This window comes from Limanda limanda, chromosome 13 (genome assembly GCF_963576545.1).
Source record: "Limanda limanda chromosome 13, fLimLim1.1, whole genome shotgun sequence".
In the NCBI taxonomy this organism is placed as follows: domain Eukaryota; kingdom Metazoa; phylum Chordata; class Actinopteri; order Pleuronectiformes; family Pleuronectidae; genus Limanda; species Limanda limanda.
In genome coordinates, this window is record NC_083648.1 from 25211959 (window position 1) to 25238507 (window position 26549).

Genomic DNA, 26549 nt, shown 5'->3' on the forward strand with positions numbered 1-26549 from the left:
ATTCAACTGCAAAGCAAGCCGTGATTATCTGTCGTACTTGTATGTTCCCAGTCATGTGACTGATAGCCCCCTTCCTTTTTCAGTATATTGATATGGACTGAAAGAAGCTCTGTGGGAGAAGCATTATCATATAATATAGTATAATATAATATAAGTCCTCGATATCGATGGAAGGAAGTGTGCGGATCTTTTCAGTTTTTATACAGAAGTTGTTGTTGCATGGATGTCTGCGGTGCCCGGGGTCTGTCTCCATCTGGTGGCCTATAGTCATACTGCATCTTGCGACTTCTGTAGAGTAGTGTTTTGACTGATCTAGTTAAAATAAAAAAATAAAAAATAGCCCTTTATAGCTTTACAGCAAGTTAAGAATGCTCCCAAGGATGTAGGTGTACATGTTTCAAGAGGAGACTTCATGACCAGAACCTTGGAGATTCACCACCAAACTCAGGCCTCTGATACATTTCAGTAACTGGCAGGTCAGGCACAGACACAGTGATAAACAGGTGGAGTTGCAGAACAAAGGTCTGTGGACTTATGAAACAGAAACCCTTCTCTGTTAAAATGAAGAGGAGAGTGTGGAGAGAGAGAGCAGCCTAATGACCGGAACCAGTCACAGCACGAACGCACAGGTCTATAGGAGCAGTGTGTGTTTTTCCGACACTGACCAGTGGCAGAGTCAGTCACCTGATGTCAATGTGACTGAGCAGACTCACTCACTGAGTAGCAGAGCCTCGTAGTTCAGGTCATCACAGGACCAAGAACCCTTTACCATCTCTCAGAGTTGATTGACAGTTACCATTTAGATTGAGGTGGAGCTGCTCACAGTTCACTCACCAACAAACATGATCAACACAGTTTTCATCTTATTGTATCATATTATCACATAAAAGATCTTCTCACATTTACATTTAACGTCATATCTACTTTGTTTTACTCATATTTACACTTATTTGTTTTGATGTCATAAAATTGTTATTTTGATCTGTATTTATTTGTAGTTGCCCAACATGTTTAAATGTTAATTTATCTGCACGTCTGTTTATTTGTGAGTGGAAAAAATTAAATACGCCCCCTCATTTGTTTACTTGATATGGTTGGAGTGGAAGAGGAAGAGGAGGGAGTTAAACTAAAGGGGAAGGTTGATACCCCAGAGAAACAGCGGTTCTTTCATATCCATTCAAACCTCACTCTTAAATTGCTAACAGTAGTATCACATGTGATGTAATGTGCATCTTTAGAAAGTAAAATAACACAAAAAGTAGAAAATCAAGAGTCCATTAAAACTTTGAAATAATTCAAAGAGACGTGTTGTGATCGAGTCAAGATTTTTAAACACACAGGTTAGAGACAGAGCAGTTACACACAGTCACGTTTCTCAGCAGGTTTTTAAACCACTTACACAACAGCTGTAATTGTTTGTGTTGCATATATTCTCTAGTATCTCAACACAAACTCACTCTTTAGAGAGAAATGCTGGTGATTTATGTCACTAACAATTCAACATGTGTTACATCTACAGCTATAAGACAACATTGTCGGCATGAGCATGGTTACACACAACATTCATGCACAGGGGCAGTTCTTTTTACGTGAATACACAGTCAATTGATGAAGACACAGCACAGGTGAAATGGGAAACAGCTGGAAGACCGTGTGTGTGTGGTATTGATAACATGAGCGTAAAGGCATCAGGTGGAAGAGGAGATTTGAAGTAGAGATTGTGATCAGTCACTTAATGGAGACGTAAGGTTCAGGCCACTAGTTCACACAGAGGGAACATGACGAGAGGTGACGGCTTATCTCCCTATAAATGGAACAGAGAACCTGTCCAGGTACATTAAACAGGATGCTCTATTTGTTAGACTTCTGGCTGTAGAGTCAAAGTGCTTTGATGCATAATATATAATACTATCATATCACGGCTGAGCTGAGATCAGTTCAGTTCATCATGGCAGATATCGCATTCAAAAATCCCACTCCTGAATGTTTTTAAACCGAATAAACATCCTGAAGTGGGTCAAGTGAGAGACATATGAGCCGAGCTCTGGTTCAGAGGTGATGCTACAGTGTGACGCATGTCAGAGTGATAGAAACCATCACTCTTACACACAGTCTCAGAGTTTAGTTTGTGGTTCATTACCAGCCAGTGATGAGATTTCTCCCTTTTTGAGTAGATGAACCGTAAAACTTCAGATCAGTAAATGCAGAGTTTTCCACCAGTTTTGGGCAGGAATAGATTCTGTTTCTGTTACCAGGTCAAGACTGTGACAAGAAACGCACACGGTTTTAAGCCTTGATGTTAGTAAGGAGCAGCAGTGGGAGTATTAACACTTGAGAACCCTGGCACCATATATGCTCTGGAGTTGCTACTTGTTTTAAAACCCTGGCAAAACCTGTGTTTATGCTGCATGTTTGTGAAAGCTGGTAAATAAGAGTTTTCTATATGAACAAACAGTTTACTTAAAGTTTAAAAATATAACTGAAAATACCATGAATCGAAGCTCTGGGGGCCACATTGGAGCCGCCCACCAAACAACTATTTACTATTTTCTAACTACTCAATGGAGCTGCAGTCTGAGTTGCAAAGCAGGAACTCAGACAAGGATCAATGATGTTGAAGTTAACCAGATTCAAACCAAGTATTCTGTCGTATTTAACACAGGATCTTTCCCAATGTATATGAATGCATGGAAAGCACTCTGATCACAGGAAGTGATGTCAGAGGTTATAGAGTTGTGTTGCAGTGACCTCTGCTGTGACATGATGGCCATGCAGAGGTCGTTTAGAGGTCAAACAGGACCTCCAGCACAGTGGCCAGAGACCAGGCCTGGGTCTCGCAGCTGAACTGGCAGTACTGTCCATTCTCATTGGTTAGTTCTGGCAGACCCTTCCATGGAGACCTGCGAAAACAGAGTACAGAGCGAGGGTTATGACTCACAGGAAGTACACAAAGTGGAGAATCAAAAAGAGGAAGAGGTGAACTGATGATGGTCGTACTTCTCCAGGTGGGTGTAATGTCGAGACAGCACATTCTTCACCAGGTTCAATGTTTTAGAGTAAGTTTTTTCTCCCAGCTTCTTGGCAAAGTAGAGTTTAGCACGAAGGAAGTAACCTACTGGCCACAGCCATTCCTGCACACACACACACACACACACACACACACACACACACACACACACACACACACACACACACACACACACACACACACACACACACACACACACACACACACACAAAGAGTAGATAGTTAGTTTGTTAGGGTCAGTATGTGAATGTACAGTAGGACGTATGTGTGTTTAAATGATCGAATACATTACATTACATTACATTTCATTTAGCTGACGCTTTTATCCAAAGCGACTTACAATAAGTGCATTCAACCCTGAGGGTACAAACCAAGAACAACAAGAATCAAGACAGTAAAATTTCTTCGAAATAAAGCAAAACTACAGAGTGCTATAAGTAAGTGCCATTTTAGTGCTACCAAAGTGTTAGTGCACTAGAATACTGCAGAAGCGCAAACTACTATGTCTCCATTTCATAAGAATTTGGGGAAAATTTAAAGAATTCTCTGCTCTGTGCTGCTTTCTAACTTTTTAACACTAAAGAAGTAAAATACAATTTTCGAAATAAACTTTCCCACACAGACGCAGTTAAAGACCAGGTCTCTCTCTTGTCTCTGTCCCCCACTTCTCCTCTCTTCTCCATTTTTCTCAGCTCACCCCAACCAGTCGAGGCAGAGGGCCAAACACACTGAGTCTGGCTCTAGAGGATCTCTTCCTGTTAAAGGGAGTTTTTCTCTTCAAAGCCGCCAAGTGCTGTTCGTTGTGGGAACTGTTGTGTTTCTCTAAAATATTGTACAGTCCCGACCTTACTATGTAAAGTGCCTTGAGATAATGTATGCTGTGATTTATCGCTATACAATCAAAATTGAACTGAATTGAATAGAATCAACAAGTGGAACTTTGAAGGCTCAGTGCAGAGACATTGGAGGATGCCTCCACAGTCATTCTCTGCAGCAGCAAAGGCTGGTCTCACTCACCGGGCCTTGGTGGTAGTTGAAACCTTTTGCAAGGTTGTAGTTGTCATTGTCCAGTGCATTGTCATAGATGCCACAGTACACCATGTCACTGAGATAACACAAACAGGTTATCAAATGAGATCAGATACAAAACAATACCATTACTACATTTTTCTCACTACACATTCTACTAGGGTAAAGCTGGGATAAAGCTTTGGTTGTCTTGCGTGTGAGTTTACTCAGGGTCCAGTGTTTTCATTCCAAGTGGTCCCAGTAGTTTGTTCTCAGCCACCTCCAGAGCCTTCCAGGCTTTCTCCACTGGAAACAGCTCCGGAGCCTTTACAAACAGAGGAAATGTCAAACAGCCAATCACAGCTCAGCGACCCACTCATTCATCAGACTAAATATATAGTTAATTAACCAGTACAAGGAAATATGTGTTTATAACTTCAATTCTGTATTGAATACAATACAATATTTCAGAAAAACCTACCACCACCATGGCGATAGTGAAGTTGGGTCTCAGCTGATAGTCACACCAGGCGCTGGAGGCCCCGTAGCTGTCTTTGTAGATGCCTTTTTTATGCACCAGGTTAGGGTGTTTCTCGTTGGGGTCCTCTGGTTCCCCAGACACCCAAAAACCTGCTTCAAAGGTATGCAGGAGTTGCTGGTTCCACTGGGAGTAGGAGATGAACGACTCCGTACCTGGAACAGAGTGGACACTGAATGTTCAGTCTCGGAAGTCTCTGTGTTTTTGCGTGTGTGGGGGGATGGGGGGCGCAAGCATCTCGTACCATTCCTGTTCACTTTGGCTCCATCATAAGGGAACAGTCCTTTAGCATGGAGCTCCACGACCCAGCGAACAGCTGACTTACTGAGACCGACTATCTCCACTGCTGCTCCATCTCTGGACGGAGAAAGTCACACACACACAAATACAATTCCTCACATTAGGGAGGCTGGAACTATGAAGTTTTAAAACAATCTATTAGTATGTATCAATCTTTTCAGTATTAACTCCAAAATAAAACTCAGATTTTAAAATTCTGAGTTTATGATAAGTGTTTTATAAAAAGAGTGACAGGTTTGTATTTAAGGCTTGATCTATATTTCAGTCTGGGCCAATCACAGATATATTGGTGTCTGTATATCATATCAACACTCTAATATCAAAACTGGTTTTCACTGAACACAAAGCATAAAATATTGGTTGGGGTGATTTAGTGGTGCAATGGTGTAATATTTATTAGTCCAGCCAGGAGCCTTGTATAGATTAACACGGGAAAACCATTATACAACCAATAGAGAGTAAGACTATCAGCGGATGCATTTATAGACTTTTTCACCCTCTGAAATCTGTGTCAGCTTGAGCTTCAAAGATCCAGTGTCAGTCGGGCTCTGGTGTGTATTACCTCGGAGAAGCAGGCATGCCTTTATTCCTCGCTCTCTCACTCTCTCCCATTTTGTCCATCCATGTGCCGCAGTTGAAGCGGTTTCCTCCAGTGACAAAGCCTGTGGCTGGATCCACCTTGGTTACCACACTGAAGCCTGGAACAGATGATAAGAGCTCAGAGCTAATGGAGCTGCCCTGAAGAAAAGTGTAGAAAGCTGCTCGTGTGGAATCATATATTCAAAGCAACATGCGTCTGCCACACAAACGTGCACAGACACACACAAACACACACACACACACACACACACAGTCGTACCTTCATCTTTCATGTGCATGTCTATCTTAGGTCCAGCGTTTCTCTCTCTGAAAGAAATTCCCTCTAGGTGGCGCTGCAGAGCCTCCTGGATGACATCATACAGAGGCTGCTCCTACACACAAACACCAACACACTAACATGTAAATACACTACTTGTGTCTGTGTGTGTGAAGGTAGTTTGTGGTAGCATCAAAAAGCCACACAACGTGTGTGTGTGTGTGTACATACCACCTCTCCAGGTTTGCGGGGTTCACAGTCATCAGTAGGGTACATGCGTGTCACTGGGCAACTGAGGATTTCATGTCCCTGGGGAACGTGGGTAGCGTAGTCCTGAACAAAGTGAAGCATCATTAACATGCAGTTCTATAACATGATATTACACCAAGTACAAAAATCTACTTCCCGATGATGTCATAGTGATCAAATTAATTAAGATACTGAAAATACAATTTTCCTTTATTAAAGCTGCCAAATTTTGTAATAAGGGCTCTTTAACTAAGGAATTCCACCACTTTACCATGCGTAAAACCACATCAAAATCAAATGATATAAATGTTATTGATGACCATAATGTAGAACATATGTTGTCAGCAGTTTGTTTGGGGACCACTGACTACAAACTGACCATATAATAAAAAGCTTTAAGGCACCTGTCTGACAGATTTTTGGATCTGCCACATGGATTTCTACACAGTTGAAGGTTCTATGAATATATATACTTCCCTGCAGTCAAGGGTTCAGCCTTGATAGACACTGACATGACCATTTGTCCTGTAACTGAAGAGTTGTGGAGGAAAATGTCTTTGACTTACACCTTCTTGTGCTTTGTAGCTCATGCTTGTTTTACGTTTATGCTTATACACACAGGTTACATTGTGTGTGTGTGTGTGTGTGTGTGTGTGTGTGTGTGTGTGTATGCGTTTGTGCGCCTACCTGGATACACTGCAGCCACCACCACACAGCATCACGGCAGTTGTATCTGGCACAGCGGCCCTCACCCAGCAGGTTGGGGATCAAACCATGACGCAATGTCCCCGCAAAGGCTAGGATGATGTCACTATTGAGACGATGAGGCCAAATGGTTCATTTTAGTTACTGTCGGCTTTGCAAAGTTTTTGATCATCTCACTGGAAAACGTTTTTAGCGTTAATATAATATATGAATAATTAATTAACTCATATAACATGAGAGCAGAATAAACCAATTTCCATGTGACAAAACCCCACGATCACTGATCAGTCACTCAGTGTGTTATCAATGAGAGTTGAGTTCATGCAGACACACACCGAGCCTCAGTGTGTCTCCCAGTGAGCAGCATCAGGCCTCTGAGAGCGATGAAAGTGTCTCTGCCCCAGCAACGAAAGATCCCAGAGGAGAAATGAGGAAGACCTGAGGGAAATTCAAACAATCAATGAAACAATTTATGTTAAAATATGTCACACAACGATGTGAATGCTGAAGTTTACAGTGTTTTTGTTATACTAGTTGTTGCTGTTGTCTGATCCAATCACAGCTCTTCTCCCAGAACAGTCGTATTTAAGTCATTTCATGTCCGGCAGTATACACTAACTACCAGTTCAAATTTAAGATATAAATTTATTTTTCGAGCATTGGCATTTGTATTTTTTAGTTTTTTCCTCACAGCGTTAACGCTATATTTAACCAGCAAACATAAAACAATTAACATGTTCATACACAGAGAAGAAAACATTTAAAAGACTGTGGTTGTGAAGATGATGATCCACCATGATGTGTCACGCATACTTTCTTTAATATTCTGGATCAAAATCTAGCTCGAACAAGTACAACTGAGAAGTTTCTATTTCCAATCGATTACATTGTGTTACTTAGTTTTAGTTAACGGTTACTTCGTTTTACAGTTTGCATTAACAACCTCCACATCGGTAAGACTTAGGCAATATCCATACAATTATTCTTGTTTTTTGAGAACGACGTTTTCAAACTAAACTTATCACTACCCACACAAGCTTTTTGGCTCTGAATCAGTATTTATCCCTGTTCTTATCTACATGCCAGAAAACGCTTATCATGTAACCACGCACGTACACTGAACATGCGTGTTCCGGTGTACAAAGGAAGCATTTGGTTGATAGCTGCAGAATTGTTACAGATTGCTCAAATAAAAGTTTTTCTCATTCAAATATAGGCAGTTGTATCATTGTAAAATACAGAATTGAACTGCTCAACCACCGTTAGCAAAGACAGCTGAGTCAGCCATGCTTTTAATTGATTATTCACTTCGTCTTCTACACTGGTAACTGAGGCTATTGCTGATTGTTTTGTTTCTGAGGAAGGTCATTTTGATAGGACCCTGACAAATTAGCAACGGTTACATTGTGACCGACAAGACCTCATCAGCAAGCGGTGGCGAGTGTCAACATCATTGCTTCTCTCCATCTCAGACACAGCCCCAGAGATTTCAAACTAAAACTGGGCCAGCAGTGTTTCTAAACTTCTCTGTTTTAGCGGCTGTAAAACTCTGGAGTAGTGTGGATGCTTGGCTTATCTGTGCCAGAGTTGATGCATTTTTCCAACCAAAACATAGTAGAATGTCAAGTGAAGTTTGTATAGCTTGGCTACCTGCGGCCAGTGAGACACAGCACTGTTCCTTCTGGCCTGTGATTGGACTGATGCGATAGGGAACATCCTCTATTTTCACAGAAAGAGGAGGGAGGGCTGGGAGGTGTCCAACTCCACACATCTGAACCGATCCCAGCGCCAGGTGTCGAACAAAGCTGGAGCCATTCTGGACAAAACTATTTGGACACGAAGGGAAACATTTTGCAGCAGGAATATGCACTTATTCAAAATGTCACAGGATTATGACACATCAGTGCTTTAAAATGTCTATGACCTTACTGTCATCATCTATCCTACCTCGACATCTGTTTGTAAGTTGCATCCAGGGCTGTGGTATAGGTTGATACCATGATGGCGTCAAAGTAACAGGGAATGAGGTAGCGTGGGATGTGTTTCAGGAAATGAAACATGGCTCCCAACCACTGACCCACCTGCAGAATAACCACAGTATTGTTTCAAGACAAGCATGTTACTGCTGAGCAAAGAAAATCTCATTGATCTCCATTGCATTGGGCTGGAGACAGAAATCTCAGAGGTGATTACATCAAAAGTGAAAAACAAAAATGATCTGTAAATTGTCATTTGAGTGGAATGGCCCTTTAAGCCTGTAAAACGCTCACTTGTGCCAGTGGTCCCTCTCTCTTCATCACTCTATTACAGACAAACTCTATCAGCCAGTCTCCTTGTCTGAGGTTAGCACACACAGGATGGCCCAGGTCATTATTGGGACGGATATCGGCGAACACTGATATCAGACCTGCAGAGATACATCATCTGCATTTACACTCCTATCACACACAGGAAGAAATACCAGTGTCTGACATAAAGCTAGATTCGACAAGGCTAAATAAGGTGCCTATTGTGTAATGTGTAGTGTGAGTGTGTAGTAAATGTGTGCATAGTGTGCATTGGTGTGTGATGTAAAGTGTACAAGGGCTTCAATCATCAGAGGCTCATTTGTAGTGATAGTTTTTGCAGATGGCTGAATACGGAGCTTATAATTATCCAATATCTACCTTGTAGTCCGCCGTATTTGAGGGTCTCCCATCCTGGGATGTTGTAACAGCCTCCACCATCTTCTTGTTCTTCGGCGTCACAGCGAAACAGCAGGAAATTCAGGTCTGCTAACGTCACCTTGGACATCAGCCTGCGAAACAAACAAGACTTTAAGGTAAAAGTACACACCTACAGTATAACCACTTTGGGTGCTGCTTTCTACTTATATCACACTATATTTTCTGTGCTTTCAAAGATTTTCCAGTATCCACAAGACACATGTTAAAATGTTTGTTTTCCTAACCTGTCTTGAGCTGCTTTCAGACATGCACTGAGCTCTGCAACTCTCCGTATTTTTTCCTAAGGAGGTGCATGTGTGAATACAAATGTCCGAGTGAGGGGCTCCAGATTATCTGCGGAATTTCTCAGCCTGGCCTCCTAATATAAAGTCTGCCTCTGTTTGCTGCACCCGTCTGCTCCTCCTCTCACCTGAATAATGTGGAGGATTTGTTGCTTTTGTGAACATATCTGTGCAGAGATCCTCTCTGCATGTGCGAAAGGCAAACTCTGGGTACACTCCAGACCCAATTATTCGTTCCATGACCCACTAGCCTCCAGTAGAGATGAGCTCAATTCCTTCTCACAAATTATAAATTTTACACTTAACACTTGAAGTTACATAAGTACTTACTGTGCCAAAGGTTTCTGCAATGCCTCTGGTGGGTTTTCATCTGCCACGCTGCCTCTCCTGTACTTTGGGCTGAACTGGGACAGATAAAATCTCAGCAACCCCACCATCTTCTGGGCGGTGGGATCCAAACTGATCCTGTTAGCATGAGAGGGAGGGAATGTTCAATGAGACAGACATTTACTTTAAACATAATAAACCAGGGATGAAAAATGCGCTAATGTATAGTGTGTGTGTGTGTGTGTTTTACCTGAAGGCAATGACACTGCCAGGTGTCAACTTCTGAAAGGTGATTTCCTGCACAAACTCTGATCGACCTTTCGATGTCACCTCAGCTTGCTTCACCACTTCACTCTCCTCTAACTAAACACGTATAAGGATCAGTTAATAAACATGACTTCATTCATTCATTCATTCGAATAATGCATCGATCACAAAAATAACTTTGGAGATATTTACCGGTATATGTTCTTTTATTTCCACAGTATACTCTGGCATGCCATTGATGTAGGAGTCATCCCTCTTATAGCTCCCAGCATGCCTTTCCACCGTCCTCGCCTCAAGCACCACTTCCTCTATCTTCCCTACAGAGAGGAGAGGAGAAACATGGTCTGTGTTGGGAAACCTGGATAACACTTGACCTGGTTATATCTCACAAGTTGAGTGGTTTATATATTAGGAGAAAGAAGCAAAAGAAGAAAATAAATGTGCTGATGTTGTGGTCGTACCAGGTATGAACATGGGCGGGACGTTGTCGTCGTACTGGTGGGTTTTGGGGTTCCAGAAGGCTGTCCTGCACACTGACACCACAGACTGGTGCGTGCTGGGACAGTGACGAGTGACTGCAACAATGTCTGCATCAACCTGGTCTACATACACCTGATGGGGAAGATGTGTAGAGATTACACATGGACAACATGATTTCTGATTAGTGATCTGGGAAATGTAGCAAAGAAACACAATTAGCATTTTGCATCAGAGATGGAGATATCAACTTAATGGCCATGCTGCTTTCTGTTTTAGAGTCAAAACCTTGAAGAGAAGGTGAAATGACATTTAAAGTGTGAGCTGATATTTGCTTTGCTTTGGTTCATACAGCACACTGGAGCTCTTCACCTGTATGAATCCCTGTGCAGCCAGCTCCTGGTGCAGCTTGTTGAGAGCCACTTTCCCAGCTATGATACCGCTCTGAAATCCAACCTCACCAGTGGTGGTGGGGGAGGCTGAGGGGTTCCACTTGGGGTAAAAACGCTCCTCCTTCACCACAGAGATCTACAAACACACACACACACACCAGGATTATCTGTTAATATGTATGTTTTTCTTCATTAGTTCCTGTAGTAGAGCAAACACAAGGGCATGTGCGTTACATCAATTTCAATAATTCACAGTCAAATATTTTTGGTTGAAGATTTGTTGGACAAAAATTATTAGGTTTTGACTAAACATGTAAAGTTTAGTGTGAAAACAGATCATAAAATCATGTAAATGTCTTAATGGCTTTTTGCGTGCGTGTGTGTGTGTGTGTGTGTGTTAGAGTAACCTGATGTGGTACTAATTCATCATATCCTCTGGTGGAGCCAGTAGCACAGCAGGCCATTGAGACCATAGCAGAACTGGGCAGAGAGTCCAATGCTGAGCGCAGCTGTCAAACAAAGTCACAAATACAGCAGTTATATACCTGGAGTTTCATCTGTTACATCTGAACACAGAAACCTAAAAAATGGTTAATTATCCAAGATTTTAGCCAAAGACAAAACAGAAAGATTCCTGGAATTTTGTAGATTAAAAATGTATATGTCACAATAATAATAATAATCCTGACAGACACCCACCTGTATGGGACACTCGTTGTCATGGGTAACATCGAGGAACATGGCATGGGCGATGGAGGGCATGAGTGGGCGGAGACTGGGCTGAACAAAGGCTCCTACTGGCTCACCTCCGTAGCGATGGACGAGTCGTCCCTCCTCGTGGCTGTCGCCAGCAGACATGGCCTCTGTGGACAGGATGGATGTGTGAGAACAGAGATGATGAGACATGAAGGACTGCAGTTAACACAACACTGACCACACTGCTGCAGCACTGAGTTAATTCTGGCCACATTCCAAGCAGCTGATGAAGGTGTTTTGCATGTGAGAGCCAACGCAGAATGCATTTCTATGTGTATTTATTTATTTGTATTTCCACATTCATTCATTCATTTATTTATATATTTTTTCATTAATGGATGTTGTGTCTGCATATCAAGGAGGAAGGCAGGCTGAACACAGCTCTGTTTTGGGGGAGAATGCAGTTAATGGCTCCAGTAGAGTTTCAAGCAGTAATTTGGACTGTTCCTGTGTATATGTACTGCTCAAGCAACATAAACACCTACCATGGCATCAACTTCTAAATACACTGTATATGTTTGTCCAGTGGATATAATGTGTATGAACTTTGAACACATACAGTACCTCGTATCAGTGATGTGATCCCTAGCCTGGTAACGAAGACATTATCCAGCTCCTCACTGCCGGTGAACAGTTCAGCCACCACATACAGGTTAGGACACACGGTTCTGGCCACGTCCAGCATGTACTGGTCAACCACAGCAAGGCAACACACCCAAACAAAGGGGTGAGTGTTGGGGGGGTGGGAGGGGGGAGGGAGGGAGAAAAGGCAAGTGAAAAATAGATTGGAAAGAGGGAGACAGAGGAGGAGAGTAAATGTGAGGGGGATACAGCCAGTTATTGGTGACAGGGCTCAAAGTAAACACACCGTGCAGTCATACAGACCAAGAACGGAGTGAGTGTGAAGAGATAGAGGAATAGAGGGGATGAATGCAGTGAAAAGAGAAGAAAGAGACAAAAGCTTCAAGTTAGTTCATGCAAGAGTATTTTGTACCTCGTACAAGGCTGCTTATTCCCAGCCGGTTTACAAACACATTGTCAATGAGCTCGCTTCCTGTAAACAGTTCAGCTATCACATACAGATTGGGTCTGACCACTCTGGCTGCATCTAGCATGGCCTGGACAAGACAATACATGGGCAGTACAGACAGGGAGAGAAGAAGAGTCTGCTGTCAAAAGGGTGATGCTGACATACAATATGCATCAAGATACAAAAAACAGTTTCACCTCCCTGATTTTTACTATTTCTTCTCAGACTGTTTCTATCCCAACTCATGCTACAAAATGCCACTATTCCAATGGTAAAAGTACAATAAATACACAGGATATGGAAACCATGGCAGCTGTGTGCTCTCTACATTTGAATTCACCCTTGGCACGAACATGTCAGTCAATGGCATTGGGTAAGACTGCGGCTTATGCTTACTGTTTCCTGTAGGTAAGAATGTCACCATGTAATAATCAGTTTTGTTTGTTATCTAGACTTTGTAAATATCACTAAGCTCATACTCAGACTGGACTCTACTTTAAACAAATGTGGCATTGTGGTAATTTTAATGGTTTACAGTAGCCAATAAAATTCATGTGCACTAGGCTGGTGTCCCTACATAGTGCACCTGACCAAAGAGAAATATCTGCATGATATACAACAGGCCAACAAGAATGCAACCCATTGATTCTTCAGCCACTTATTTCTATAGACTTGGTTCATAACTCTTAAGTACTTTTGATTCAGCGTTTTCATCTGATCACCAATAATTTACCCACCTATTTGTGATCTCAAAATTGTGTTTGTTAATAAGCCCCTTCAGGAGCTGCATCTTATTTTTAAGGAGGTCCTCGTGGTTTATGGAAATAAACAGCTAGAATGGCCCTCAGCAGAGCACACACCTCCTCTAAGTCCCTTTATAAAACCTCTTTTAAATTCAATAGATCCAGAATTGGATTTGAAGCTGCACAAAATTGCACAAACTCATATATATCAGTCCCATAAATATGGCATTTTCATCAAAATGCATGAATTCTTTTCTTAAAATTAATTTCAGAGTGAAAATGTTTTCCTGGATCTGCCCCCTGATCTGGAAACAAGCCAAAATCAAATGGGTTCTTCCTTATGTGATGCTCCATTCCTCAACAAAATTTCATGGAAATCATTTGAGAAGTTCTAGTGTAGTCTTGCTGATCGCTGCCTTATTTATCCCATGCGCTTCAGTGACTGTTTTTCAAAGAGTTAATGGCCTCAACAAGCGCAAAAACTCCTGAAGAATTCATTTGTTTTTTAAATATTAGTACTCAAAAGAACAGCTAAAGATACATATGTTAAAAAATTAACATCTTTTCACCTTTTTTGCAAGAGCGGTGCAAGCTGGTGACACAATAGGAAGACCAGGCCGACTGTTCAGCCAACGCAGTCTACACAGCTGACGAATGATGCAGCTGACGTCGGCTGTGTAGACTGTTCAGCCAACGCAGTCTACACAGCTGACGAATGATGCAGCTGACGTCGGCTGTGTAGAGTGGGTCCTCCGAAGGATGCAGCCCCTGAATTGAGACCCAGCCCAAATCTACTTAAAGTGTGATAATATAATATTTGACCATACCTCAGCTACATGTAATGGTGTTGAGTGGCAGTTGTCCAGTCTGACTCCATGGAAGTATTTGGCTGTGATTTCAGTGTATTTCTGCATGTGAGCCCACAGGTATGGACAGTCCGCTGGGCCACTGCCATATCGCAGCTTGACACTGTCCCCCCAGCAGACCAGCTCTCGACGCAGATACACATTAGAGCCTGCACAGACCAAAGATGCACGTCAGTACTGGGTCGACAAAATTATACCTTCAAGTGCAGATAGTTCAACATATAACCTGAATTTAGCTCTTAGTGCCTGAGAGTCTCAGTTCCTTAATGGCAGGTTAGAAACAAAAATTCAGCTGAACATGAACTTATGTATCAATTGGTTCATGTTAGAGGTTTAAGAATTATGTCAGGCTCCCATTCTCACCTGGCTCAGCAAAGTTACGCAGTGGATCATCTGACATCACCCAACCATTGTGAGCCAGAAAGTGACAGGTCTTGTCTGGCTGGTCCAGCAGCTGCAGCTCCTCCTGCAAAGTCATGTCCTGATATGGGAAAGTGAAATACCTGCGACAGACAGATGAAACCACTGAGATTCAGCGAATTCTTACTATCATCTCGAGCGTTGCCAATCCATAAATGCAACAATCTGTCTAATTCCCTGCAAAAAACACCACAAAAACATGGTGGCTGCATGAATGCTCATTTTCTGATTGAGTATTCAGAGAATAACATACTGTAGGTACTGCTCGGAAAGAGGCTGCATTAACACTAATACAATTAAGGAGAAAAAATAATACAAAAATATGTAAAATGATGATCCAAAAAATATTCTGCCCTTTTTTTACAGCACCCAAGCTGATGTTTATTAAACACTCAGAATACTTTTTCATGAATTACTCTCAATAGTTGAAGCTTGTTTAGCGCTTTGCTCGAGCTGACATTTCTAGATGTACAAACACTTTTGTACGAACATTTATTCTCAATGTCTTGATGACTTTCTTTCTTCCTTCCAGCCCTCCAGCTCAGTCTTTTCCATTCCTCTCCAAAATCACCTTTAAATGCATTACCTGGTAACCAGAGGGTCTTTCCTGCTAACAGGACCCAGCTTGGGGCCATGGTCGGCCAGACGCTCGTACACTACATTTCCCACAATGCAGTTGGCAGCCTGGAGGGAGCGAGAAGAACAACATGATGAAAAACGATGGCCCTAAGTGTACAAGTTCCCTTCTTATGCTAAAACTATGCTGCATACAGTATGTTCTACTGTTTAAAATGCACCATATTCTGGTGGATTGTCTAAATAAAAAAATCAATACTGACCCTTTGGTACACACATTGCAACATCTCAGATCCTCCTCTCTGACTGCACTGAGAGCCATGCAGGTGTCAGGTTTGACTCCAGCTGGCTGCCATGTGCACTACAGCTGCTGTCTGACCCTCCTAGAGTGCTTGTGCTCGTATTTTGATGTTGTGCTACCTTCTAATTATTTACATAGGTGCTAATAGCAACAGTCCTGTCTGGTGCTCAGTTACACAGCAGCTCACCTGCTCCTGATGTTGCTTCATGATGTGGTTCTGCTCTTCATTCAGCTGATTCAGCTTTTGTTTCAGCCAGTCACAGCACTCCTCAATGTGCTGTGGGGAGGAGCTATGAAGGAGAGAGAACATGAAGCATTCAACAGAGTTCTTCATAAATGTATGTTTACATACTGCACATAAATGTACACAGGCAATATATCAGTTCAGGATTACTGAAAGTGGCTATGCTGCTGAACCAGTTCACTCTGTGTCAGAAGGAATTACACTGGTACACTGTGACTGTGAGCAAGTCTTGCCAGTGGAGGTTGGGTGCAGCATGGGTATAGCGGCCCCATCTCGACTCAGAGCCTGTAGATTGCTGGGTATTGAGGGAGAGAGGAGTTCCACCAAAGTTTGGAGTTGATCAGCCCAAGCTGGGTGAAGCTTTTACAGACAGACTGTAAGACTGGGCCCCTTAGCTGCACACTTTTCCCCTCTGGCTTTCCGCTCTATATCCTTGGGGAGAGGCCTGAGCTGGGTCACCCAGAAGAGGGTTTACAATGTTGAAAGATACTAAACATCCGACGAATCAGTGAAGATGTGTCCAAAAGTATCAGGAAGATACATGTACCACGATAATGTGTTTTATATGATATCATTTATGACTAGTTTACATATGGTGGTCATTTTTGACAAAAGCATTGTGTATAACATTGTTGTCTTATCAATATTCATCTGAAGTTAAGAAAGGGTGACTCCACAGCACACAAGAATTCATGATACACAAACAACAATAACAACAACAGCTTGGTTGAGAGTCCGACCTGTGAGGCACAAATGTCTCCAGGGCAGAGTCCATGTCCACTGTGTTACCATAACGACAGTACTTTGGGTCCTGGATGATCTTTAGGCCCTTCTTCCCACCAGTCTTACCTTGGTCTGGCTTGGTGCCTGATCACAAACACACGCAGAGAATATTTAAACAAAGTGTGTTTTAAGTAAATGAATCAGCACACCAGCAGCTCAGCCATGATAATATGTTACTGGACACATTGAACTTAAACAGCAAGTACTGATGTTGACTTAATCTACTGTATATGCGTAATTCCTTTAGTAAAATGGCAACAACAGACTGTCAGGTCAGAGCATGACTGAATATTTCTCATCAACAGATAAATATAGCAATTATTTTGTAGAGTTCTGAGTAGGGATATTGCCAGAGGTGTGGCATTTCATTCAAACAAAAGTTCCTAGCTGTAGAGGTCCGTCTACATAAGGAGTCACAATTTTCAGTCGTCTGTCATGTTTGTCTGAGAGAATCAGTTCAGGGAATTAAAACTGAGCCTATTTCTACTCTCAAGTTGACTTTTTTCATTTTCATGCAAGTAATTTTAACATCATAACATTTCAGCAGTACGTGCTCTGGCTTAGAGAGCTCTGATGCAGACACTGAAGCTGCTATTGCTCTGCTGACATGCCTACGCCTTTCTGCAACCATTAGAAAGTGTGCACTGTTTTGCAGTCATACTAAACAATACCATTCTGATCCTTACTGATATACATACCATTCTGAAGATGGATTCTGAACTTATCCACAGCACTGCTCACTTTGACCTGGAAGAACTCCCACAGTTTGATTTGAGGATACACGTCCTCCCACAGCACGCCGCGTATGGCCTGATACACACAACACAAATATTGTCACTTTTACTAAATAAATATTTATTACTATCACTGTTTAGGCCTGCAAAATGCTGCTGAATAAAATTACATTTGTACTGAACTGATATGGTTTCTCATAGTGATTTGTCTTCTCTCTGAGTATGTGGTATGGGCATCACACCCCCTCAGACTTTACTTATGTCATTCATTCATGTCACTATCTGAATTTACTAATAAAGCAATACAGATTTCAAGTCACAGGCTGGAAAAAAAAAACAAAGCTTCCTTATTGAGTGTCACAACAAATGATCTAAACGTAATTTTTCACATCAAAGCTGTAAAAACATCATTTTTAAAAAATCCACTTTATATTTTGACAAAGGTGATCATGTAATATTAGGGGTTTTGTTACATCCCCGTGGCACAGCATGATGTTAAGATTTATTATGTTGTCAACTCACACAAATCCCACTGGTTGTCACATGTCTATCCTTACAGCTCAGTCAATTAATGGCAAAAATACTGTATTTACACAGTGCGTTTGTAGTGTTATTGACCTCTCAAACTGCTTTACAGTCCAACTCCTGTTCACCCACTCATTCATACAGTGTTACCATATGCTGCACTTTTTCTATTTGCACAAATGGATTTCAGTACGCAAACTGGAGGACCCAGGATCAAACCAGCAACCTTCTGGTTCGTGGACAACCAGCTCCACCTCCTGCGCTACCCCATAGACCAGTCATGAAGTGTGTCCCCTCCTGTGTTTGCATAGACTGTACAACATGTGCAGTGTGTGGCTGAGCTGTGTGTGCTCACATTCACATGGCTCTCATTGGTAATATCAGCAGTGAGGCCTTTAGCCTTGTAGCAACCCTCTGCTACTCGGGTGGTTAAATGCCAGATAGCTCTGTCTAAGACCCAGGCTGGACGCAGGTGAGGAGAGTTCACCAGGTTGTACCCACACTCAGGATGGTCTCTTATCCACACACTGTTAGCAGCTGCAAAGAAGGAGAAACAAATAATTAAAATCACCAAAAATGTCACAGTTTTCATTCAACATGTTATTAACAGGTTTATGTGTAATGGATGCTGGGACAGATTGTTTTAAATTGTTGGCAATTATGGTGACAATGTGTCAGAGATTAAATATTGTATGTAGTGAACTGTACTTATAACTGAGAGAAGTCATCATATCCTGGACTGGACTTTTATTAATTCAAAAAAGAAAAAGATCATGTTTTGTAAAATAACTATACTATACAACATATAATATATTCAGCAAATTATAAACAAGCCTCGTTCAAATAGTTAAGTAAGGGCTATCCTATAAATATAAGTTATTTACTTCGACTCTGTGAGAATTACATTTTTTGATACTACAGGGTCAACATATACTTTGATATGTAGTCAAGTGTAAAAAAAGAGCTCAGTCCCTCTTTAACCTTTAAACCAGGCTCATTTTACTGGTTGACCTTTCGGGAAGGAGGAGGTGGTGAGGGCAGATGGTCGCACACCAAGCACTCAGTCCTAATATAGGCAAGCACATACAGTACAGAGCTGCACTGTCCTTTTACTTCACCTTCATGTTACTGTCACTCAATAGCTACAACTCATATACATACTGAATCCAACCTGACACTTATTTCTGAATGAGACATGAGATCCCAACGATGTGAATCTATAATTTCACAAATATTTATCTTTTAACTTTCTTAAGTAAATAAATACATCTGTCATCTCTCTGGTACATGTGAATCAGCAGGAGATTCTCCGCAGGATTCACTGCGAGCAAGTGTTGATAATGTATCTAACACGCGATGGGACACGAAACAATAAGAAACCAAAAGAATATTAATATAATATATATAAGTATCTCAAGATAAAAAAAGTTATGCAATACACGAAGAGGACACCGGAAAATATGTCAGTAGAGCTTTTGGTGATGATAAGGGCTGACGCCGGCATCTAAGAGCTACACTACTTCCTACCTCTACCTTCATCTGAACGCTCCAGAGATTCCTGTGTTATTGTGAACGGGTCAGAGCAGAGAATCTCCTGCTTTGTTGTGTGTGTGTGTGTGTGTGTGTAAAAGGAAAAAAGCCACAGAAAGTCTGGACACAAATTTGCATCCTCTGAAGTTCATGTCTGAAAATGGCTTAAGTCTTTCTGTTTGGTTATGTATAGTTGGACTTGCATCTGTACATGTTGAAAGAGAAGAGAAGACACACATAAATACACATTAACATACTGACCAGTATGATTATACACTACATCGGTAATACAGAGCATGTTCCATTCTGTCCTGATCTTCTCCACCAGCGCCCCCACATCTGCCCAGGTGTAGCTCTGACCTTCCGGGCTGAACTCAGGGCTAAAGGACAGCTGGTCAGCTAAAGAGTAACAGGACCTGGACTCTCCAAGAGTCTGCAAAGGAGTGAGGTGGATCATGGTGTAACCTGGAAAAAAAACACACTATAATGTTCATTCTGCATGTTTGGAAACAACCCATACCCCCTGTGACTCTGATAAGGGGTAATTTATGTAAAACAGCACATTGAATGTTAGTATATAATATTGGAATACAAGTACAGTAAATATTGTCTTCCGGCTCGGGACTTTCATGAAATATGTGAAAATTTGAGGCCACACAGAACACACACTCTTCAAAAAACCCTCTTTTTAAAACACTTTTTTATCATCAATCTGTTTGATGAACTTTGATGATAAATTGGCAGTAAAACGTGAAAAATAACCACTACATTATAAATGCCTGACTTCCTGCTTACAGATGTTGGTGCATCTAGATGTTGTAGATGCTGATATTTAAAAATAAATTTGTAAATTGACACCATGACAGATATATGTGCAAAGTTTTGTCGTTTTCAAACATGTTTAGCCCCTGAAGAATACCATTAATATGGGAGAAACAGAAGTAACAATTTTCCATTGCATTATAAAAGCAACTGTTGGTACTCAGGCCCTAATAACGATATAGTGGACACATAAAGTCCCCCAAAATTAAAGCTCTTGTTCAGAGCTTTAATTGAGCCAAACTATTTCTGAAAAAAATAAATTAAATAAAATACACACACCTGACTCCTTGGCAACTCTGAGTCTATCTGCCCAGTCATCTAAGTGTCCCAGACATTTGGACAAGTAGGTCTGGATGGTGATGCAGTCCAATGGCAGGATTTTATTATCTGCTCCAACACGAAGAACGGGATCAACCACAACGTATCCTCCCCCTGACTGCTCTGTGTCTCTGCAAGAGACAAAGTCAAGTCGGTTACTGTACAAGATAGTGAGTACAATAGCTTTTATTTGCCTCCTAGGAACTAGTATTAGCAGAGTAAACGAAAACATCAACAAATAATTCAAATAGAAAGACTGCAGCAGAGGAAATCATGGGCGTCCTGAAGAGAACAGCGGGACCTGGATCCGGGCCAATCAAATAAAGTGTTTTTACCATGTTCAGACATCAGTATGCCACAGGGTTGTGCAGAAATGAACTGCCTTAGCCCACAGTGCAAATCAATACACAGCAGCTGTAATCAGTTATTGTGTACACTAACCTTTTGTTTAAGTAAACTAAACCTTCAACATTTCAACATGCTTAAAGAAAGGCCTCCACACTGAGTATGGTTCCACAGTGCATCCATAAATGTTCCTATTATGAATTCACTCCAACGAGATCCTTTGGCCTCTGTGTGTTCATTTCTAACCAACACAATGCATAAAACAAACTGGGTTCAGAGTCATCAGGGAAGCCAGATATATGCAACTGTCAAAAATAGTCCCCTTGCTTTCCCTAAGGTAATAGTCTCCCCTCTTGTACATATCAAATCAGGATCCTGGGTTAAAAATGTAAATGGTGCAGCTCGACTTTACACAGCTTAAAGGACAGACTGTTTTATTGATCGGTACAATGACCTGAAGCAACAGCACAGTATGAACGTAAAGATGGAATTAAATCTGAATCGAAAAAAAACATGATTTGTAAATATAATCAAAGCCAGACTTTCCACAAATGGAAAATCTCAGTTTGGTCAACTTAAAACTAAACAATGTTTCTAACCCTTAGTTTATTAGTGTCCAACATTCACTTTCCTCAGTATGGAAGGAGAACTACATGATGACACTCTCTAGGTAGCACATTTCCCTTCCATATTTGAAGACATCCTAATAAATCAATGTTCATCAGGGCGGTCTTACCCATGTCCGAAGTAGTACTGATAGGACCCAGCAGTCTTGAGGTCTAGAGAGCAGAATTTATCGGAGTCATCCTGACGCCCTGTTGGGTAGCTCCATGCCAAAACACGGAATTTATTTCGTTCAAACCGCTCTCCTTCGATTGGATAGTTGCTGTACAGCAGAACCCTCCTACCCTGAAGACTGGGGCCCAGGCGGAACTGCAGCTCAAAACCTTAGGAGACAAAAATGTTTTGACTGTGGCAAACGCATACACACATGCTGTTGATGTTGGCATTGAAGCAATGGATGACGTTTAAAAAAAGACGTTAAACAGTTAAACACTGGTGGAAGTGTGTACACATACAGACGGAAATGTATATAGTTACAGTGAAGGAGTAAGAGACTGCATTCACTCAGTGCACAAGTTAAATCGAGGTAGTGCACAAAGGATAATTGATCAGTTCCTGGCCTGAGGTAGAAGTTGTCAGTTTTGGAAAACCTTGAAAGTCCTCTCCCCAATATTTAGTGCAGTGGTCACGGAGGAGATAGATCTCGTCTTTGTCGGTGTCTTGGACCTTCAGACAGTGACCGGCCTTCCAGGACAGGGGTCATGTACCAGGCTCTCTCTGCTATGTTTGAAATGAGCAGCCCACTTCTTCACCACTACTGCCCTAGTGTTACCACCAAGTCCTTATGGACCTTCTTGGGTAAAGATCCTGCAGACTGAGGAAGCTGATGACTGCACAAAGGCAGATGTTGTCATTTTCTCACAGAGTGCTGACTTGCAATGTTTTTATTAATTTCAAACTTTCAGCTCAATCACTCAAAGAACTGAACTGCACATGCACGTAAAAAAAAGAGCTGCATAATTTATCTCCTTCTATCTTACAGGCCCAACACTTATCCATCAGCCTTCTTTTGAGAGGTGTTGTATGTGGTCTGTTTAATACAACCCTGAATCAGAAAAAGTTGAGACAGTATGTTATATTTAAAATGTTGTGATCTTGTGCTGTATAGATCAAATTGAATTTAAATAAATTTGAATTTCACTTTCTTATTATTATTTTAAATACTCATACCAAGACACAGTTCTGCTGCTTTAAAAAAACAAACAAGGAAAACTTCCCTACCCACCAGAGAAAGTCAGAGTGTGCTCCTCATCAAGCTGGTGTAAAATGTAGTCAGAAGTAAAACATCTAATAGTTGGTGGTGAATTATTTTGCCATTTTACCAGAATTCTCTTGTTTTTGAATACTACCGAAGATGAAGTCATTGAGCTATTGTTTAAAAGGAGCCTCACCTTGTTCAAGTCTGAACAGAGACCTCTCCGAGTTTTCCTTGTCGTTGAGCATTAGTACTCTGATCTGCTTCAGGTGCTGTGGTAACATCTTGTGGAGACCTCCAAGTTCACTGATCCCTGGCCTCCTGTACAGAGAAAAGAATGCTTTAAAAAGATCTTCTACAGGTAATTTAAAATCATCACTATTTTTTAGCTTCAAGACTATTACATTTCTCCATGATGAGGGTCTTCATTCTGTGACTTCACAGCCACTGTGATGCATTGGCAGTATGTTGAAGTTATTCGGTCTGTACGTAACAGATAAATAAGTCAAGGCTGAAATCTTCCAGGCAGTTTTTGCACATCACATAGCTACATAGATTATCATAAAGAATGTGGACATCACATCACTGAGTCAGATGCAGGAGTGGAGCTTCAAGCAAACGTTTCAGTTGAGCTGGGGGATTCATTTCATTATTTAGTCAGAAAGAGTGTTATTTTTTATAAAAGCCTTAAAAAGGTGGATTCCTTTAATGTCAAGTTCCTCAAATGCTTCAAGATTCATGATTTTGTTATTATTATGCTTGACATTATGCAAAATGTTTGCTATTTGTTGGTGTTTGTTTCTTGTGTGTGTGATTTATTTGTTCTTCTGTTTATTTAATTGTAGGTTTCTTTGTAGTTGTTTGATTTATAAAAGGGGTTAAATATTGACCAGAGTTGTTTTAGCAGTTTAAACAGATGTGCGTTGTGCAAACTGTTGTGACACAGCATGAGGAAGTTGGTCCAAATACCTTTTGGTATTGACTAGCTACAAAATGAAAAGTATATGATACAACACTGACAGAAACTATTTAGCATAATGAGACTGTGTATTTGCTATTGGAAAATGCTGTTCATACTTCTAAAACTTCTGAATGCAGTACTTTTAAAACGTAGTGCCAGTATTTTAACTTTGAAGTAACAAACATGTGTGTACTAGTTCTTACCTTGCATTGCGCAATATATAACACGAGGATATTGATTTTAAGAGCGAAGCCAACAATCAGATTTTAAGGTCTACAGCTGACTTTTCAGATAAAGATAAATAAGTTACACAAAATGATTTTCGAGACAGGACATTATATCCAAGTCACTGACACTTAAATGACTCTATACAGTTTTACCACAGGCCAAGCAAACAGACCGCTCCAATCAGGCAGGTTTAGAACGGGGCCTGCACCAGTGGCCTTTATTTCCAGCTAACCTCACATGAAAGTACTATTAAACTGCATGGGCAATATATGTATAGCCCAGTGGACCCCTTGAGGCTGGAGGGAACTTGAGGTTTGTTTAGAGCACAGCAGATCAGCACAGTTACCTGCACTCACATCTCAGAGGGAGCTTTGGGTTCAGTTCTACAGCAACAGGAGTGGGTTCATCCAGAGAAGGGAGCCCCTGAGCCCCTGGGAGTCTGCGCAGTGCTTCGGTACGACCAGGACAAGGTCAGGCATCCGGCCCTTAATGTCACACTATTTATAAAACCCTTCCCTCCGCTGCTCACCCTGCCTGGCACTTAGTGTGCACACCGACTGACACACAGTGTACAGCGGGGTCTAATGGAGGTGATTGGGGAGGACTGCAGTGGCGATGCAGTGAACCGGCAAAGCGGTTTCCATTCTATATAGTGACGTTTTAAAGTCTTCTTGCTCACTTGCAGAGCCTGGATCTCTACAGAACACTGAGCAACAACTCATCTAACTGTTAGGGACTACTTTATCATTCGGCACACTTACAATTTAACATTAGCATCTTATTTCCGTAGAACTACACGATTACACTCGGTTCTCACACAAGAGGTGGGCGGTGCCGTGAAGTTGGAAATACACAGAGGAAAGTCAAGCACGGTGGCTCCTGCTGGTCTCCAGTCTGTTACTGGGTCTAACGTTATTATCAATGGTTTCCTGTTTCCTACTGTGGTACATTAGGTACGTTCACCTCGGAGCCAGGCCGCGTTAAAGAGACATGAGCGACCCGTTTGGAAATGTTTCTCAATACGCGACACTCTTTACCACATCAGGACGTGAACGTGGATTATTGAACACAACGTGAAAAACATGAAGGCTGCAACATTTGGCTAAACTTCAGTTCCGGAGCTAACGCAGCTCGTCACTTCGCCTCACACCTCACGGGCTGCAGCCACAGCTCGACCGTAACACACCGCAGTGCAAACACAGTGTAATGTCAGTGTGGTTCACCTGTAAGTTGTGCGTCAGGCCCGTCACAGCAGCAGGAGAACAGATCACTGACGAACCTGCACAGGCTGTGCTATCAGCAGTGGCGAAGCAGGGGGGCGGATACGTGCAGCAGACCGGGGCCTGCTACCGTAATAACCCGAGTAAAGGGGGACCAGAAGCAGCGGAAGAGAGAAGCTCCTTTGTTAGTTTCAACCCCTTGTTGAGTGTTACCTTGTGCCCAGCAGCCCCTGTAGGTACACACTGTCCTGAACCTGCAACCTGCTGCACTGCTCAAAGGCAAATCTCTGGTGCTCACAGAGGAACATTTCCCTTTTGGACTCAAACCATCAACCCCAGTCACATATATCTGATTTTTGTAGAATAAAAAATCCTCATAAGCATATATTCAAAACAGGAGAGTTGAAAACGGACTCAATCATAAATTCATAAACTGGCTTCCCTACAGTCTTGACAGTACACTCTGCTGGACGGAGGAGGTACAGGCCTTGGTGTAATCTGGCATATTTACAGAAATCAATGATATAATCTGATTGGAAAATGGTGCCGTGATGCTCACAAAGAACATCAAATTACATAATTTGTGTTGCGCTGCATCTAAACTCGACACATGTACACACAGGCAGTGACGTAACCTGTCACTGCAGTGCAGTTGTCAGGCAGACAGAGAGCAGCACAGCAGATCTGGAGCACCGGCCAGGGACAGGATGCTAATATTATATCATCCCCTGAGATGATCTATTCAATATTGAGATTCAGTTGGTACATTTGATCACAAATGCTGACTTCATTAGACAATAGTTACAAACCTGTCATTTCTTTGGATATTATATATATCTATATTAACATCTGGGTCAAATGAGTTCTGTTTTGAATGGCTGGACAAGCAGTTCTGGCCAATGTGTCTAATTGTTCAGCAGTGACAGAACCACAGTTTGAGATTTCTGTTATGACACACACAGCACGACAGTAGCTGCTTATCCAACGACATCTGCTAAGAATCTCCAAGCCAGCAGTGTGTGAGTAATGTTTGATAGAGAAAGTGCTGCACATAGATGCACTGTGTAAATGGGGTAATTGGCAAAACTGTTCTGTAAAGCGTTTTGATTAATTACTATTTGATAGAATAGTTCTAATATAAACTAATAAAGCCAGAAGTGCCAGCCAGCACTGT

The 26549-nt window shown here is 41.7% G+C and overlaps 1 protein-coding gene across 1 annotated transcript; it reads right to left on the bottom strand.

The window, feature by feature from the left end:
• Positions 1-1314: 1314 nt before the first annotated feature.
• agla (amylo-alpha-1, 6-glucosidase, 4-alpha-glucanotransferase a) lies at positions 1315-25466 on the bottom strand. Its single transcript, XM_061084687.1, has 35 exons — positions 25379-25466; positions 23163-23287; positions 21884-22094; positions 20764-20933; positions 19924-20127; positions 18488-18669; positions 17572-17683; positions 16831-16957; positions 16034-16136; positions 15556-15653; positions 14913-15052; positions 14511-14698; positions 12475-12598; positions 11854-12017; positions 11562-11663; positions 11135-11290; positions 10747-10897; positions 10478-10602; positions 10269-10381; positions 10022-10156; positions 9351-9481; positions 8955-9091; positions 8632-8765; positions 8335-8510; positions 7020-7122; positions 6667-6790; positions 5962-6063; positions 5734-5845; positions 5437-5572; positions 4819-4931; positions 4518-4729; positions 4264-4361; positions 4046-4133; positions 2998-3131; positions 1315-2900 (listed from the first exon to the last, which is right to left on the bottom strand). The coding sequence occupies exons 2-35, from the start codon at positions 23248-23250 to the stop codon at positions 2783-2785; spliced, it is 4611 nt and encodes a 1536-aa protein (XP_060940670.1). The 5' UTR covers positions 23251-23287; positions 25379-25466; the 3' UTR covers positions 1315-2782.
• Between the last annotated feature and the right edge of the window lie 1083 nt (positions 25467-26549).